The sequence below is a fragment of the Erithacus rubecula genome (assembly GCF_903797595.1).
Source record: "Erithacus rubecula genome assembly, chromosome: 3".
NCBI classification, from domain to species: domain Eukaryota; kingdom Metazoa; phylum Chordata; class Aves; order Passeriformes; family Muscicapidae; genus Erithacus; species Erithacus rubecula.
This window is the reverse complement of record NC_136689.1, coordinates 24,026,645-24,044,718: the sequence shown is the minus strand read 5'-3', so window position 1 is coordinate 24,044,718 and position 18,074 is coordinate 24,026,645. Positions and strand designations below refer to the sequence as shown.

At 34.8% G+C, this 18,074-nt stretch overlaps 1 protein-coding gene across 2 annotated transcripts in view; it reads left to right on the top strand.

Moving 5' to 3' along the window:
• Positions 1 to 18,074, top strand: part of SLC25A13 (solute carrier family 25 member 13) — a 98,650-nt gene that overhangs the window by 62,386 nt on the left and 18,190 nt on the right. For both annotated transcript variants that reach the window (XM_079300638.1, XM_079300639.1), the window contains exons 12-13: positions 6,374 to 6,426; positions 7,373 to 7,453. In XM_079300638.1, the coding sequence (XP_079156764.1) occupies positions 6,374 to 6,426; positions 7,373 to 7,453 (134 nt within the window). The remainder of the gene's footprint in view (positions 1 to 6,373; positions 6,427 to 7,372; positions 7,454 to 18,074) is intronic.

Below are 18,074 nucleotides of genomic sequence, written 5' to 3'. Positions count from 1 at the left end.
GCAAAAATATATTGTTAGTAAAGTTCTAATTTCCTTAGCTGTTCTTAGTGTCAAGAATGTTTTGTCCTGTTTGGTAAGAAGTTACATCATCTGTGGTTTTTTGTTCTTTGGACTACTTTTTGTTGTGTTTCTTTTGAGACAAAAAGGTCTCTGTGAGCCAGTTGTAATTGCTTCAGTAATCATTGGAAATAGTCATCTTTATCAAGTTTTATGTATAGATTTTCTTTGGCTATCACTGGAGTCAGCCAGAGTGATTCACTGGGTTTCAGCCCACTTAGCTTTATCTGTGTAACCAATACACCCAAGTTACAAAGTTACCTGTTCCAACCTGCCTTTGTAGACAGTGGAGAAAGCTCCAAAATATATTGACCCTGTTCAGGATGTAAATCATCCTCACTTTGGATATCTTAAAAAGTTCATGAAGTGAAATGGTGGTTTGTTTTTTTGTTGTTGTTTTTTTGTTTTTTGTTTGTTCTATCCTTGTCCCAGTTGTGGCATCAGTGGTGTCAGTTCAGATAACTCAGGAGGAATCATAATCAGGAACCTGTAACAGAGTTAAAGTAAATCATATTTCTGTTGTCCCAGTTTTTGGGATCTTTTATCCCCCTTGCCATTGTCATAGGGGAGAATTGCATGCTTGCATTACAGACTTCATTTTTAGCTAGCTTGCTTAGAAACTTCTTTTCACTTGTAAAAATAAAAATATTTTAATGAAAGAAATTAATTGTTAAAAGGTGTTGAGTAAGAAATGAAGAACTGAGGATTTTGGTTACATTGTTATGAACTGGCAAAGCTATGTTCACCTTGAAAAAAAGTAACAGTTCATAAGACAATGTGGGAAACAACGTTAAAACTAGGTGGTGTGGTAGGTGTGCACACTGTAGCATATGACCTGGGTTGCTGGGATTGGCTAAGTAGCTCCTCTGCAAAATGCAGGCTCTGTAATTATTTCAGCATAATAGGAGATGGGAAGACTCTCTCATTACATACTGAGTTTGAGGACATTTTTAGAGTAGACATAATAATTTAATAAAGACTACCGACATGGTCTCTATTTTGTAAGGATTTATAGCAATCAGTCTTTCCAAAGTCCCAAATTACCTAAGGAACCAAATGTATTCCTTGCAAATTTTTGTCTGCTTCTTCCAGCGTCCTGAAAGAATAAATATGCAGAATTCTACTATTGCCTCCTTCAGTCTTACTAAAATTCTGAAGAACAGTGATTTTTTTTCACCTGGAAAAAAAAAGAAAAAACAAAAAATCAGAAATGTCATAAATGCATGTACTTAACTCTGTTTGTTTGTCCTGAATTTTGAATGATTTTTTTCATTGCCAGGTTTAGGGAACCTTAGGAAACTTTATCAGTATAACTTGCCCTTCCATTCCCCATCATCTTCACTAATTTTCAGTTTTCCAAGGAATACTGAATAGTGAAATCTCAGATAGTTTGGTGGAGCTGAACCTCTAAGACCAGGCCAATAATCTAATTTCTGGATCATATACTAGAGCACCATCATTTTAGAGGCAATTTGAGACCTGTGCATCTACAAATTCTCTCTTTAATGAACACCCTGACTTAGCTCTTTTTAAAGAGGCAAATAGAGAAAACTGCTTAAAAATCTGGAGCTCCCTCTGTGCAGTTCTGTAAATTTGAACTTTCTAAGGAGATGTTGCAGAAGGTTACGGAGCTGAGTGCAGAAAGAAATTTCCAGTTAAGAGGAAAGGGCAAGAAGATTTGAAAGGAGCATTTCATAGATTAGTGTAATTACCCAATGTAATGCAGTAAACATTTAGCAAGAGTCATCTTATTCTTGTCTTGAATCCTACACTGGGTAGGACACACTACAGAGTATATTACTTTTTGCTACTCATCAGTCACTGCTATTCCTTCCTCAACTGATTTGTTCAGGGTTAAGTCAATGTGAATGGTTTTGTCCCCACTGAAGGAGGGAGTAATCATTGGGAGACTTCTCCTTAGCTGAACAGATGCAAAAGCTTTTTAAAAATTGTACTAGAAACATTTAGAGCAGTGGTCTCTTTGTCATGATGCACTTCAAGGAAGAAAGTGGAAATTATAAGCCCCACTCTGAACTCAGCCATTTCAGATGATATTTTTAATAAAAGGCTCATATTTCCATCCAACAAAGTGAACTGATTTTTCTTTTTTGTATCACTATTTTTTCCCAAATTTGGAAACCATGTTTTAAACCACCATCTCAGATAAGGATAAATTACACCATCTTGTGGATATATAGAGAGCACTAAATTTGATTTGATGTCAGTTTGGTTCTAAGTATAATCAATGTTTCCACTGAAAAGACACTTGGATTTAAAAAAAACAAAACAAAACAAACATGATATGAACCTCTGTAGAGTCTTTATAATAAGCATTGTATGAATGCAGTGTTGTTAGCATTTTTTTAAAGACTTCATGTCTGAGATAAATTTTTCATCTGTCTCTCAGCATGGCTGAAAAGAATGCTTGTCTCATATACCAGGAATTTACTGTTGTGTCTATGTTTATACCTGAAGTGCATATTTAGAAACTCACAGGTATTTTTATATATGCAAATTTAAGAAAATTTTGAAAGCTGTCATTTGGCAAGGTCTCTTCCAACTGATGAGGTCACCTACATGTCATAATAGAATTTTAATCAGAAGTCCACCTGATGAGTCACAGAATGCTTCACAGACCTAAGCAGTGCATCCAGTAGAGATTATTTCACCCATACTTGGTAGAAGTTTCATGGGAAATTTAGTACCAAAGATAAAATGTGGTTTAGGAAAATGTTTGGTAGCTATGCTGTTAATGCCACTTTGCCTAGAGGATGGAAAAGACAGGGAATGCTACTGAAGACCCTGTCATCTGTGTTCATTAACTGTTCAGGAGCTCGTTTGTTAGTTTTATTTCTGTTGATGGTGCTTCTAGCCCTGCAATGACTCCAAATGCCATCTAATTTAGACTTTAATGATTTGTTCATCATCCAACTTCATTATCACTGATGGGCTCCCATGCTAATGATGCAAAAAGACTGTGGCAGAAGCTTTCCTTCCAAATTATGCAATGGAATACCATTTATATAGACTGGAATTATAAGCCTATTGTACCCCAAGTTCTGTCAAAGCACAAAATTTTGAGGAAATGCCCCATTTCCAGTTTGCGGGAGCTATATTTGAATGGCAACTGTGATTAATTGTCTAGGTTATTGTGTGGATCCTGTAATGAAAAAATGTGTCAGTATTCCATTACTTCCTTTAAGATTCCTTAATGATTTCAAATATTTTATCTAGACCGAGCAACAAAACCTTCAGTCACTGTTTTTTCCTTATATAAAGGGAAAATCACATCTGTTACACAGTGTGAAGCTGAAGCTTCTCTGTTAGATATCTAAAAAATTACTTTGGCCAAGTAAGATTTTTATTTCTCGGTGCCATCAATACAGCAGGGCTGGACAAGCTGTTGTGTGTGTATTCCCAATGAATTTAGACTGCTTTCAGAAAATAACTTGTAGGGTGTCACAAACTGAATGCAGCTTTTAATGCTCTCTCTTGCACACACCTTCCCCTTCCCTGAGAGCCCCACTATGACAGTGTGTCAAATATGAAGTGGTACATTGTAATTGCTGCTAAAAAGCCTTGGATATAAAAAAGGCACTGAATAATGTGTTTACTATATACTATACTGCAGGCTGCCTATGTGCAAAATGTAATGCTCTGATGTTATAAAAGGCATGCATTTTTAAGGCACTGTCAGACATTTCTAAGCCTGTTCTCCATCTGTGTATGTCATATTGCTGATCTGCTAATGCATAGTAACTCTGAGAAATTCCCACTGTGTCAAGATAACCCCAATAGAAACATGACATTTTCATATGGGGCCTTTGATGTGCTTTCTTTCTTTCAAAACTTAGCATCTTTATCATGTTTAGAAATTTTTCGACAGTATTTCAGGGCTCCCATCAAAACAATAAAGAAAATAAAATTTAATTTTGATGGTCATAGCATATAGAATGCACAGGTGCCACTTATGAGATAGGTATGAGATCAAATGAAGGGTCCTTCTGCCTTTTTAAGATGCTGGAGACTGTAAACCTAGCTGGTACCTGCTGAGGCTATTAAACCCAGTCTTAGAATTCGTGCTACCTTTTATAGAATATTGTCTGCTATCTTGCAGTAGATATATACAGCATTATCTGCAATTAAACTTACAAAACACTTTTATACTATAAATTCATGTGAAGTATAGGCAGGAAAAGAGAAAAATGTTCTAGGTTTTGGTTGTTCAGTTGGGTTTTTCAGGTGTTAGGGTTTTTTTTAACTGCTACCTATTCTATTTAATCTTTCTCTTCTCTACCTCGAAGTTTTATGGAAAGCTTTGAGTTGTAACAGTCCCATTCAGATTTGAGTACAAAAGGAATGAACCAGATGGAAAAATACTTGTGCCAAGATAAACCTGATTTTCATATGACTTTTCAAGTGTTTTTACAAATAGTAAGTTTTAGGAGCTGAAAAATGGTTAAAGGGACATCTCCAGATTGATTCAGAGAAAATGGATTTGATTTGTCCTGCTAATGTTGTTTCTAAGATTGGAGGTTTATCAACTGAGCTATTTTTATAATTTTCACATCTTTATATTTTAGAATGACTTGAAAGTCATGATATATGTAGCTTGGGTGTACTAATATAGGTATTTGTGATTTTAAAATTAATGACTTTTGTGTTTGGAATAGTATCTGTTATATCAGACCTTCTTAATTTTACTGGACTTGGCTTAGGATTCAGTAATATGCTTTGAAAGTATATGGAACATTTTTTAAGTCTCTGAAGATATAAAGTCATTTGCCATAATGTTTATATAAAGCCACGCATGTCCTATAGCAAGTTGTAAATATTATAGCAATTACAAAGAAAATTTTGTAATGGAAAAAATCCTGTTTGTTTTATATTAAGTGTTTCCCTCATAGTGCTGCAGATAATGTAATATTTAATTACATAATTTTGAATGGCTTAATAGTTTTTCATTGAGGTCTGGTTTCAAGTCACAGGTACAAGTAAAACTTTTTAAGAAACTCAGATTTTGAAATTTAACTTACTCAGCAGAATCTCTTGGTTTTGAGCAACTGAATATGAACTTAGTGCTACTGTATTTTTTAAATTTGAATATTCAGTCATATGATCATAATGCAGCATAGTTATCTTGGGTAAATGTTGCATGTATATGTACATCAGCTGTATGAAGACATCAGTATATAAATATGGTTGGGTACCACAGACCAAATGGTGCTTTTCTTCAATGTCTATTCCTTATCAGGAGCATCAGTAGGAACCAGCAAACCTGATGGATGGTAGCAGGATCGAAGAAAATACTAAACCAGAGCATATGCATTTTTCTCTGTGTTATTCTGATATTTAGTTCTTTAAGAAAATGCTATTCAGCAGGTTTACTTTTAAAACTTAATTGTTCGGTTTTTTTCAACAAAATAAAACCATGGAGAAGTGAAATGTCAGGCTTTGTAGAAAGTACCCAAACTGTGCTGCCTGAGCTGCTAAAACAAAGGGTTCTGCACCAGGAGCTCTAGCTGGGGTGATTTTCTCACATTTTTGAATGATGTCTTAATTTCATTATGCTGATGAATGCTTGCAACACCATTCTAGCTTCAGCCTTTGTTGGTAAGCTTTGCCTATTTTTAGGCTGTGTCATTCAAATGTTTGCAAAATATCGACCATTCACTTCAAACAAGTGAAGCTGACAGTCAGAAATTCACACTTCCAGTTCTGTAGCACATCTCTTCTAACAAAATAAAATAGAAAATTCCATACCTGGGTAGAAAGCAACATAACTTCCTTTGTTTTAAGAAGTGATGATTTAGCTGGGCAAAGAGCTCAAAAAATGCAGTCATACATGCTTGAATGTTTTCCATTATTTTGATTCCTATCCCCTTCAGTCCTGCTATCTAATGCCATTGTCTTTACTAGAAAAAGGTACTGGGGTTTTGACTTTTGAATTGGATGCATTGTGTATCTCACAAAATTAATTAGAAAGTCTTGATTTTTATGTGAAGATAATAAAACTCAGTTTAGTACAGTACTGAAACATATTTGGTAAATCTGTATTAGTGTTTAAACATAAAATGAGCTAGTATGAATTAAAAAGAAAAAGAAACAAATATGTATAGACAGTGGTAGCAGTTGAAGTGGTGGCACCAAGTTTGTTCTCAAAATTGAATGTTTAAGTACTCTCATTATATATAATAAGACAAAATTGCTGTAAAAATGGCTTGTTTCTAGGTGCTGGTCTCTACATACATTTGTTGATTTGTTTATTTAATACTGAGTTACTCAATGCCTTGAATTCTCTATTTCCATGTTACAGGTTTGTTACCACAGCTATTAGGAGTAGCACCAGAGAAGGCCATAAAACTTACTGTAAGTTTATAAATGGATTTTTTTCACATTTGTCCACATTGTAAAATGCATCAAATTACAATTAGCAACTATTAATAGCTGACTTGTGAACAGTACAAGTGGCACACAAGTCTCATCCAGAGGTGTACATGCACATTTTAACAATCTTACTGAAAACTTTTTTTTGGACTCACTCCAAAATTATAAAAAGCTTATTCAACTCGTTCAGCTCATCTTCTTGTTTGTAAGCAGCATAGGCCTTTGGTTTCACATCTTATCAATTCAGAATAGTTATTTATTGGAGGGCTTTTGTTTTTGTATCTCCATGTGGCTCCTGTATGCATGATTCTAGTGCAGCAGGAAATAGTTAATATGAGCATGTAGTGAGTTGTTGATAAGAAAGGTACTTGTCTGTGGGATGTTTTTTTCTAAATGTTTTATTTCTGTAATTTTGTTATTTCTTTAGAGTTTGTAAGGCACTTAAGAATTTCTTATTATAATCCAATCATGATATATTGTTTATTCACTGATAAGGTAGTATTCATTGAAGCTAGTAGTATGCATTAGAAAAAAGGCACACAATGCAACTAATTGAATTGCCATTGTGCTAAAGCTTAGTATTGAATATTCTGATATTAATTTGACATTTTATTTAATTTTTTTAATATATTGAGTGTTTCTAAAATATGAATGTATTTTGTAATTTTCTGATTTTTAAAATTGCCTTATTAGTGATGATTTTTTTTTTTAGTAGTAAGTATTTGAATTATGCTGCAAATTCTTGTTACAAGGAAGAACATAGCTTTATAATATTTTATATAAAATCTAAGACTGATTTCTGTGATATCTTTGTAGTTTGGGAGCTTAGTGGGTGTATTTGCATTTTCATTTGCACAGAATTTGCAGCTGATGAGTGTTTTCTCTGACCTTTTAATTTATCAGCTTTCATAAATGTTTGTCTTTTAAGGTTAATGACTTTGTGAGAGATAAGTTTAGGACTAAAGATGGATCTGTCCCACTGGCTGCAGAAATTCTTGCTGGTGGCTGTGTAAGTATCTTTAATTTCCTTCATATGACATTCGTGAAAGTGCATTTAAGATTAATTGTGTGGACTAAGGCTTCTGTTTAACTACAGATCCGGTTCAAGAGCAGACTCTCCTAGAGCATCTCAGCTCTTTCCTAGATAGGCCAGCCTTGATGAAAGGGTAAATGTTTCTGTGCATCGTGCCTTTTAACTGTGCTCTGTAATTCTCACAGCTTAGAGTTTGTTTCCTTAATAAAAAATGTGTCTTTATTCATGTTGGCTGTAACTTATGGCCTAAAGAGGATTCATGCTAACCTTTCCAGAAGTTAATAATTACTTACTACTTTGTGGCACCCACTCTACCACGTCACTTCTTTCCTGATGTGCTATTGCACCCACTAATTTTCACTTTTTGCAGTGATACTGGCTTTTTGAAATGGCAAAGACTGCTCATGCTTCTTTGAGTTCATAGGAGACGTAGGCTGTGTAATGTTAACTCAGTGCATAATGCATTCCTGAATGTAGGCTGTATTTAAAACCCACTAAGATTTTAAGAGTGTTTTCCTTGCACAAAGTAGTATCTTAATGAACAACTGGCATATTACTGGGTAAATGATAATACTTCACTATTTGGTCTAGTTCTGTCTGTTCATATTACAGCTTACTGTATCTGGTGTATTGATTTGTTCAAGCAAATGTAAATACTTCAGGAAAAATGAATAGTTGTTCAAAGACCAGTGCGTTTTGCAGATAAAGAGCACTGTTTATTTAAAACAGCTTTGATCACTGGGGCAGAGCAATGTTGGTGTAGTTTTAATCTATCTTTGTTTCTGCTGTCATAAGACAGATGAGGTCACATTTTCAAGCAGCTTCTACCTGTGTCGAAAACTACAGCGAGCAGCAACTTTATAAAAAGTGCTTGCGTGTTAACCTCAGTAGGTGCAGAGATTTGTGCTGTGTGTGCTTGCAGAAAGTGAACTACGATTATCTGAGCCTCAGGGTGCAGTGGCTCGGTTGCATTGCAGGCTGAGAAGCCCTGGCTTTCTGTAATTCTCAGATGGGGCAGGATTTGGCTGCTGTCTCACTGCTCCTTCTGTTTGATCACTGACCTGTTGTAGACTGCCAGGTAGGATCCCCTTGTTCTGTAACTTTAGGAGCATTCAGGGAAGAAAAAAAGAAGGGGAGGGAGAGAAGAATGTGGGTCTCTAAAGCCCTAAATAAAAAGCATGCTGTAAATGAAGGAAAAATGCAATAAAGCGCTTGCAGAGTAAAAAGCATTTGCCCTTACACTAATAAAAAGTCTCATGAACATAACAGCCATAGAGAATTCAGCAAAATTTTCATTTAAAATGTCATTTGATCTAGAGTTTTTATTTTACAGACTGCTGTGAATTTTTTAATGCAGTACAAAAAGCACTCTTTACCGAGACCTGTCATTCATGAGAATGCTGCAGCAAGATTTTTGCCAGCAGTTCATTGTAAACTAAGGATCTGCTTTAAGAGATAGGTGGTTTGAGATTTATTTCAAATGTGCAGTAAATGTTGGCTTGTCCTAAATTTATATTAACAGTGAGATGCTGCATGAAGTTGTAGCAGTAAACGTGCAGTGGCAGAATGCCCTGAGTTTTCTTTTAACTGTACTGCTCCACTTAAGGGCATAATTTGGTGCCAGGTAGATAGGTTGCAACTTGTCTCTTCTGCAGGTGGTCTTTGGGTTCTTTTGTAATTTTAAACCAAATTCAGACTAGCAACAGAGACTCTCATTATAGTGGTGCCTAGGCATTTTGGGGTGAATTTTTCTTTCATGGTGTAAATATAAGTGTTAATATGAGATGGCAATGACATGCTTTTTCCTCTGGCTTTCAGTATTGTATTGGCCTAACTTTTTGTGCCAGCTTAAGCCATTGTGAAACCTGTGATTTCACTGTGGAAGCAGCACGGGCAATGTTGAATGCTCAAAAATAGTCAGTCTTGGATGTTTACCTTATTTTACAATGTAGTAATCACTTATGTGGGAGGCAAGAAGACAGGAGGGCATGATGTGTTAAAGTCTAGAAAGGGGAAGTCAGCTAAGATGAATTTTCTAATACACCTGCCCTATCACCTTTCTGCTTTCCACATATAATTCTCAGCTGGGATTGTTTTACAAACACAGATTTAAATTTTTCTTCTGTTTCTTTTGAGAGTATTCATTGCTTATGCAAGAGCTGAGTGCTGGGATGCATGCAAGTTTGCAATGTTTTAAATAGCAGCCCTGTGAATATGGTATAGTAATAATACCTCAGAAAGGGAGAACAAGCAGATACTTGGATAGTTTGTGCTGTTCAGTAACACAAAGGGCTTTGAAGGGTCAGTATCACCTGAGTAGCTCCACTCTGCTGTTTGCCCAACCATTGCCAGGCGTTGACTTTTAAGTCTCCAAGGAGTTCACTTTGCATCATAATTACTGTGAATTAGTACACATGGCTGACTTTTGCACTTGTAACTAAAGCTGATTGTTTCATTGAACAAGTCTTTTTCTGTTTTGTAAACTGTTTTCTCTCCTAAAAAAAAAAGAAAGAAGAAAAGAAGAAAATAGATCTTTTATTTCATGACCTTGTGACACTTAATTCAGTTAACAGCCTGTTTCATAGCATTTTATTACATGAAGATGAAAGCGATAGGTTGGTTGAGATTTTTTTTTTTTTGAGACCCCCAAGAACACAGTTTAAAGTATAACCTTTATACTGAGGAAGGCTGTTATGTAAATTACTAACACAAGATTTCCATCTCCTTTGTTTGTAAGAAATTTTCCTAATGACTATAGTATTTGTTACCCATAAAAATGCATGTAGCTTTCAGATTTGCACAATGCCTGACACCCACCACGAACTCTGATCTCTGCTGCACATTTCAGACTCACATCACTCATGCAAATCCTAGATATCCCTTTTCATTATAAGCCTAGTAAAAAGCTTCAGTTTCAAGGCACGGTGTAATGATGCTGTAGAGCTAAGATCTGCTGAGCATCTGAACCACAAAGCTGACTTAACCTTATTGAATTAAAATGGGCACAGACATGCTAGGTTTGATTTCTGCTAACACTATAACTTACCTTTGGAGTTCCTTAATAAAAGGATGTGTAAGCTGTAAGTACAACTTGAAATATATATTTTTTTTTTACAGTGGCAATAATTTTGACATTTCTGGAAGCTTTATTTCATGGTCTTTTACTTGATTTTATATTTAAAATAAAAATAATTTTAAGTCATACCAAATTTAGCTGCTTGATTTTTTAATCTTAATTCACTTATGAGCATCTGTTGAAAGTAACCTGATTTTTTTAATCTAACATTATATATTTTTCTTATTTTTTAAATTTATATTAATACATTCAAAACTCTCTCTGTGAAAGTGTCAGAAATACTATATTTGGGGTTTTGAGACATTACCTTTAATACTAACTTTTTAGGTGACAGTCATTTTGCTTAATATCTTAAATTAAGCAATTCAACATTTAATCAAGTTTGTGTAACTGGGAAGGAGATACAAATATAAAAAATGAAGAGCTATATAAAACATAAAAGAATCATAAGAAAAACAGAAGAAGGATTATAGCATGAAAAGAAATCACTATGTAATGTATATTGCCTTGTCTGCATATATTAATACAATGATATTGGTAAGTAGGAGGCGTAATTTTCAGCAAGAAAAGAGAACTGCGTTTTGCTTTATTAACCTTTCCTTCTGCTCTCCCTTCTCCTTCTGAGCACAGTCTTTTCCTTCCCAGCTGCTCAGTGTGTTCACTATTAGCCAGCTTAAATAATGTAACACAGTACAATTGCAGATCCCATACAGATCTGCTTTTGTTTAAATTATAAAGGCAATTTTAGGCGTATTTTGAGAGACTTTATATGTATCATAATAAAGTTAAAATGTATTGGACCTGCTTGGGCAGCCTCAACTCTGCTATGGAACATAAAAATTAGATATGGTTAAGATGGAGTACAAAATCCTGCCCAGAATTAATTTTTATAAAAGAATGTGATGTGGAATTCCACATGAATTGTGCCAAATAACAGATCCAGTGCAAATAGTTTTATTAAGCTACTTTAAACATTTATTTTATGTTTCAGAGAGTAATAAAGATAAGTCCACATCTGAGCTACATTTTCTTTGTGGCATTGCAGTGGAGACAGAGGATGTATAAACTGTATTTCCCACATTTAGATCTCTTGCTTGCAAAAATTCAGATATTTGGAAGTTGTGGACTAAAGGAGACTGAAGGTGCCATTCTTGCTTTCATTATTAGGAAACCTAAATATGTTAATGCAAGGGAAACTGAGCTGTAAGTAAAATTAAACTGTATATAAACTGTATGTATTAAACAGTATGTATGCCAGGGGAAAAAAATACCTGCATGTATATGTGGGGAAAAAAAAGAAAGCAAACAACTGCTGTCACACAGAAAAGTTTTGATCTAGTTTACTGAGATAGTTAAATGAAGATGGTCATCTTGATGATTGCTCTTGTGACCTTTGAGTACAAATGGCATATGTTTCTTGAACACTTAGCAGATTTATTCTCAGAGGTCTGTTCTCCCTGTGGTTGAGGTTCCATTACTTCAAGGGGGAGTTCTACCTGCTTGTGTATGCCCAACTTTCACATCTACTTTAAGGAAAACTTCAGAATATCCTAATACATGCTTTTTTCCCTTGATTAAATTTAAAGCTTTTTTTATTTCTTTGTGCATAAAATTGATGTTATTTAATAAATTAATTAGATTTAAATTCTATTTAACAAAATTAATATAATATAATTAAAAAATATCTAATTAATTGCAGTATTGTTCTCTGAACCACTGCAATTGTACTTATTTTCAGCATGCTGAAAATCATGTAAACTAATTGTAAATTTTTGGTAAAAAACTCCAGCTAGGTCTGGATTTAAATTTTACTTGGCATTTGCAAACTCACTGTATTTCAGCACTGCTTTGTTTTAATTGAATCTGATAAATTTTCATCTAAGATTTAAGCCTTGTCATGAGGTTTGGGAAGACAACATACAGTAACATGATAGCACTTTCCAAGAGGTTTCCAAAGGTGGGAAAGCTGCTGGTGTAATGTTCCTGCTTCTCTTTGACCTCACACCATATTTCTTGCAGGTTTGGATGCTTTTAAAATAATAATAAAATAATAAGTTTGCTGAAATTTTCACCTAGTCATACCTATTTGGACTGGTCTTTCCCCAAATCAGTAATGAATTTTGCAGAACTTGATTTCACTTCATTTTGAATTTTCCTTTTGCATTTTAACTTTTTTTTTTTTTTTTTTCCCAAAAAGTATTTTTTTCATAACGAATTGGAGATACTTTCCCATTTTGCTTTCCCTCTCCTCTTTCTTTTCATTTCCTTTCCCCCTGAATAAAAAGAGAGAGAGAAAATTTTTCAAACTGAGGGGATTTTTCAAAAACAAGGAGGAATCCCTAGCTTTAGGTTCATAGTTTTCTGATTCCACAACAAAACAATTTTGAATGCTTAAAAGTGCATTTTTCCCCAACAAACTTACTTAATATTAATTCAATTTGAATTCTATTGGTTTTGCTCTTGTTATATTAGAAATAATGGCTGCAAAGTTTTACATGAATGCACACTGCAGTTTAAACATGGATTTGTTTTGACAATTTTATTTTATTATACATCCATTTCTCCTTTTACTTCTTTTACTGGCAGTAAAATATTACAGTGTTTGCCAGTGAAGGTTCAAAAAAAAAACCCAAATCCAAAAGCAGCGGCTCAAACTGAAATCAGGGATTAAAATCTAGCTTTCTGTGAGAAAAAGGAAGATATTTATGATGTCACAGTAATTTATGATGTGACCAAGAAATAATGGGTCACAATTTTAATACAGCTACCATGCCTTAGGATTTGAAAGGTCTGTAAATCATTAAATGATTCTACAGCTAGTCAAAATAGACAAGTAGAGCAGACAGAGCCAAACATTAACAGATTTGACAGGTCTGTAAGTTAATTGCTTTTATAATGCCAATCAAGTAGGCTCCACTTTGATTTTTTGGCTAGGCTTCTGAGAAATGAATTGCCTATAACGTGGAAAATGTCCACAATTTTAATTTTTTTTCTCCTTGCAGACTTGGTCAGTGCTTATAAACAAACTGTACTCCTGTTTGTTTCTATTTAGACAGGTCTTTAATGTTCTTTTGTAGGACAGTCCTCACAACTTGTATCTAATTCTTAGCAACCTGGTGCAGTAGCAGGAATGTACTTCTGTTCAGACTAATTGCAATTCTATTTATGAGCACTTTTATGTGAGGATTTGACAGAGCTTGCTTTACATTTTATGTACACGTGAACATTAACAGGACTGTGATTCTAGCAGCGTTCACTGTTTGAGCTGCACAAAGTAAAACCTGAGCCAGACCAAGGGAAGGCTGTCCTCAGAAGACAAGAAAGATTAGCTAGAGAAAACCAGAATTCTACCTGAGCAGCATGAAAGCTGTTTCTGTGATGGGCTGATCAGGGTATTGAAAAGCAGATGATTGAGGGCTCAGATAATCTCGTGATCTGGAGGAAAGGTATTTACTATATGAACTCCCATTTTGCTAAAGAGCATTATCAGAATGCTGTGTAGATAAGACCACAGAGGAGAGAACACAAAATAGCATGAGGTGGCTTGTCTAGATTTTTGAGGCCTGGCTTTATGGAATGAAAAGGTAACATAGAACCAAGCTTTTGAGAACCCAGTGTGCTTTGTTCTTGAATACAGTACCACATAATTAAAGTTGTCACCTTTGAGATCTATAAGAAAAACAGTAATTTTGGACTGCTGTCTGTTCCTTGGGAACTTTTCTGGTAACAGAGGAGTCCAAATCCCCTCTGCAGCAGTTTGGCATAATTCATCTAATGCTCTTGGGACCTACTGCTATACAAACACCAAGACTTTAAGAGGTGTTTTGAAGCCCTGCAGTGGCACTCTGTAAATCTGGCTTCTAAGCCTTGTTTTGTTGTAGAGTTGGCATGTGGTTTTGTGGTAAATCGTTGGACAGTTCTGTGCTTTAGTTGCCCTTTATTATACAATGAGGGTAGTAATTCTTCCATTCTTGAAATCATTGGTTCATTTTAAATTTAATTTTTTTATGACAAAGGGCAATCTTTATTTAGTGTCTGTACTTTAGGAACCTTGGCTTTAATTAGGATTAATGGATGCTAGGAAATGCACAGGAAAACAAACTGCATCTGGCAACTGACAAGGAGCAAAGGATTGGGACAGAGTATGATATGCAGTAGGACTGAATATGATAAAGTTGACTAAAAATCTTGGAATTTGCACCTGCTTGTCTTTTGTAGATTAAATAAGTAACCAAGATATTGTAGACAATTTCTTTTGCAGAGCTTGATTTTTGGTAATTGTATAATATATTGCTTATGTATTTTTATGATTGCCATTAATTGCTATAATTGCTATCCCTGGGTGATATTGTTGAAAAACACTAACACTCTAGTAGCAGTAGCAATCTTTTCATCATCCATGAAACCATAAAAGGGAATATTTGATAAGTTGGATGGGATGAAAAAAGATCTAGGCTGAGCCTAAAAGCTGTTACAGAGATCAGGGAAGGGGCTACAATTTGAAATAGGTAATAAGGTTAATTAAAGGAACAAGAACATTTGATGGTCAGTAGCACTGAAAGGAAAAGAATCTAGTACTTTCTTCTGGAATGAAAAACACTGAATTTCCTTCTTTAATTGCAGGCTGTATTCTCTTCAGAACATACACCAAAGCTTTCAAATGGAGATGTGAAAGCCCGAGGACAGTTGTGTCTGGTGTGCTCATTTCTTAGTTAATCTCATAAGGGCACAAAAAGCAGTTATATTAAAAAGAACAGGAATTTCTTCTCTCAGTGTAATGAGGGGAGTGAAAATCTGTTTATTTTCCAGTGAGTTTATTGCAGAGTGATTTGAACATGAAGAAATAGAAAACATTTTGACTTCTTAAACTGAAGTGTTGTTAAGTGGTTGTTACTAAACCGACTTTTTTTTAGTTACAGAGTGGGGCTTTATTTCTCCATGGACAAAAAAATAAACCAATCCTCAACTATTTCTACTTTTTCCTTCTGCTCAGTAAAGGAGGAAAGTACCAGGAGATGTGATCGACAGTAGTGTATTACTGTGCAAGACTATACTGCCATCGAGAGGTGTTGGGTGATATAATACCAATTGCAGAGTCAAAGAATTGCAAAAAATGGGGGAAAACACTGCTTATTTTTAAAAATTCACATGTGTATGGGTGCTTAATTGACTGACTTTGTTGAAACACATTTAAAGCCATGCAGATTTCTAGTTAGGCATGTATGAATTGTGCTTGGATGACAGTGATATTTCCCTTTTATTTTCTTGCTGTAAATCAAACAAGAACAAAACTGCTAGTGATTAGGTCAAATGTTAAATTCTTTCACAATAATATGTGCCCTTTGTGGGCCCTTTGAGATAATTATCTATGCAGTACCTCTGGTTATCTGTGCCTATAAATAACTCAAAATTGTAGTTTTTACTTTAATCATGTGACAATAACTGAAAAGTAACAGATTTACTTATACAGTCAGATCATTTGTTTAAAAAATGATTGGAAGATGTGATAAGGATTTCAGAGTTAAGGGTATTCAAGTTTGCAACTTCAGTACAGAAAAATTTATTTTATTGGGAACCGTCTGTATTAAACAGTTGATGTATTTGATTTTTCTGACACTTAGAGGAAAAATCATTAAGCTTGAGCAACCTGAGCTTAAATGGTGTTTATTTGGGACAAAAAGAAAAAAAAAAAAAAAAGTAGTTTTCAAATTCTTCCCTTTGGGAGTTTATTTCAAAATTTTATAATTAAATACATTTTTGACTGCAAAAGCTAGCAAACCAGAAGGAAGTATTCTTCAATATTTGGCCCAACAAAATGAATTGACAGGGTGACACAATGTGCTGAGGATGTTTTTTCTGGGCTTTTTTTTTTTTTTTTTCCCATACCAGTTTATACCAGTACCTTGAAAAGAATGAAAAAAAAAAAGTCAAATTGATGAGATTTCTTTCATTGCATTCACTATGCAAAAATGGAGAAAGAAGACAAAAGCCATGCTATTGTGATTCAAGCTACTTCTTTGGAGATGAGGATATCTGGAGACTCTGACAAGTTGTAAATGTTTGAGCAGAGGGGAAATGCACTCAGTGGTCATACAATTAAACTGCTGCCTCAGAACCCCTGCCTGTAAAACCAAATTCATTGTACTTTCCTCACGGAAGCACTGGGAGGAAATAAATTAATATTTATGAGCTGCTTGCATTACTGTGATGATGAATAACACAATAGGAGTTACCAGGACTAGATAAGCAAGAAATCATTTCATTAGGGAGTACAGTAGCCATCTCCAGTTCACTTCCCCCCTTTTTGAGAGGGGAGCTGCAGTTACCAGCACAGATGCTCAAATAACAGAATGATCAAAGCTCCCCACCAGGTGACTGTGCTTGTTACCACTGGAGCTGCCTCTGCACAGGCTGATAAACCAGCCTTCCTCTGCACCACGAGGCTGGCAGGTGGTAGAAGCCTCTTACTGAGACCTCTGTCAGGTATTGTCTGGCTCATTGCTTTCAGTTATTCACCGTTTGATTTTTGGAGTGTATCTTTGATCCAATTCAGAGCATGGCAGAGGTTGTTCAGGGAGCTCTGGGCCGGTATCTGGACCTGGAGTGTCTGGAAACACTTCACTGGAAATGACCAGTGTCTCTCTTCAAACCTGCTGTGTCAGCAGCAAAATTGGTAGTCCCTTTAATACTGTGCATGCAGATCTCAGTGTTTTTAAAATGTTGGATGTAGCAAGCTTGGTTGTATGAAGTGGATAAATAATAGCATCCATGTTTTTAAATAGCAAGCTGAAGCAGAGGAAGTCCCATGTGATTTAGCCAGAGCAGAGAATGTCTAATGCTGGAAGTGTCAGCACAGCCAGGTTGGACATGCAAACACAGGCAGTTATATGTGCTAGCACCTGAAGTATTTCCCATGGTTGTATTGAAATAATTTTTATTTAAATAATTTGCCTTTATTCTCCTCCAAAATCAGAGATATCTTTCTACTTCTCTTCTTTATAATGGTACTTACTCATAAACACTTTTATAGATTTTTAAATTGTTCCATGTCTTGGTGCACTAATAGTAATAATAATACTAATTTTGTACTAATAGTTTATTTTGTTGTAATCTTTTAAAATTTAATACGGTTTTCCTGTAGTGAAAATTAAAGGAACATTTCTCATGGAGTCATGGCACAATGAACTGCAGGAATATCATACTGAGGGACTGTAGTTTAATTCTGCTAATAGATCAATTGTTACGAGTTTTTAAGTGATGTCTTTTAGAGAATGGCTGCTGTATAACAAACTTTCAAATAAACATTATTACCTGCAATTCAGATTTTGTAATTTTTAAGAAGAAAATATATATATGTTGGCATGTGAAAATGCCTAATAATTGTAATACCTAGACCAAAATTCTTATTATATAGGAATATGCAATTCATCAAATAATCTTTCCAGGATTTTTTTTATTTATTTTGAGACTTTGCAAGATGAGTAGACAAGTAAAAGAAAGAATTTTTTATTTTGAATGCTC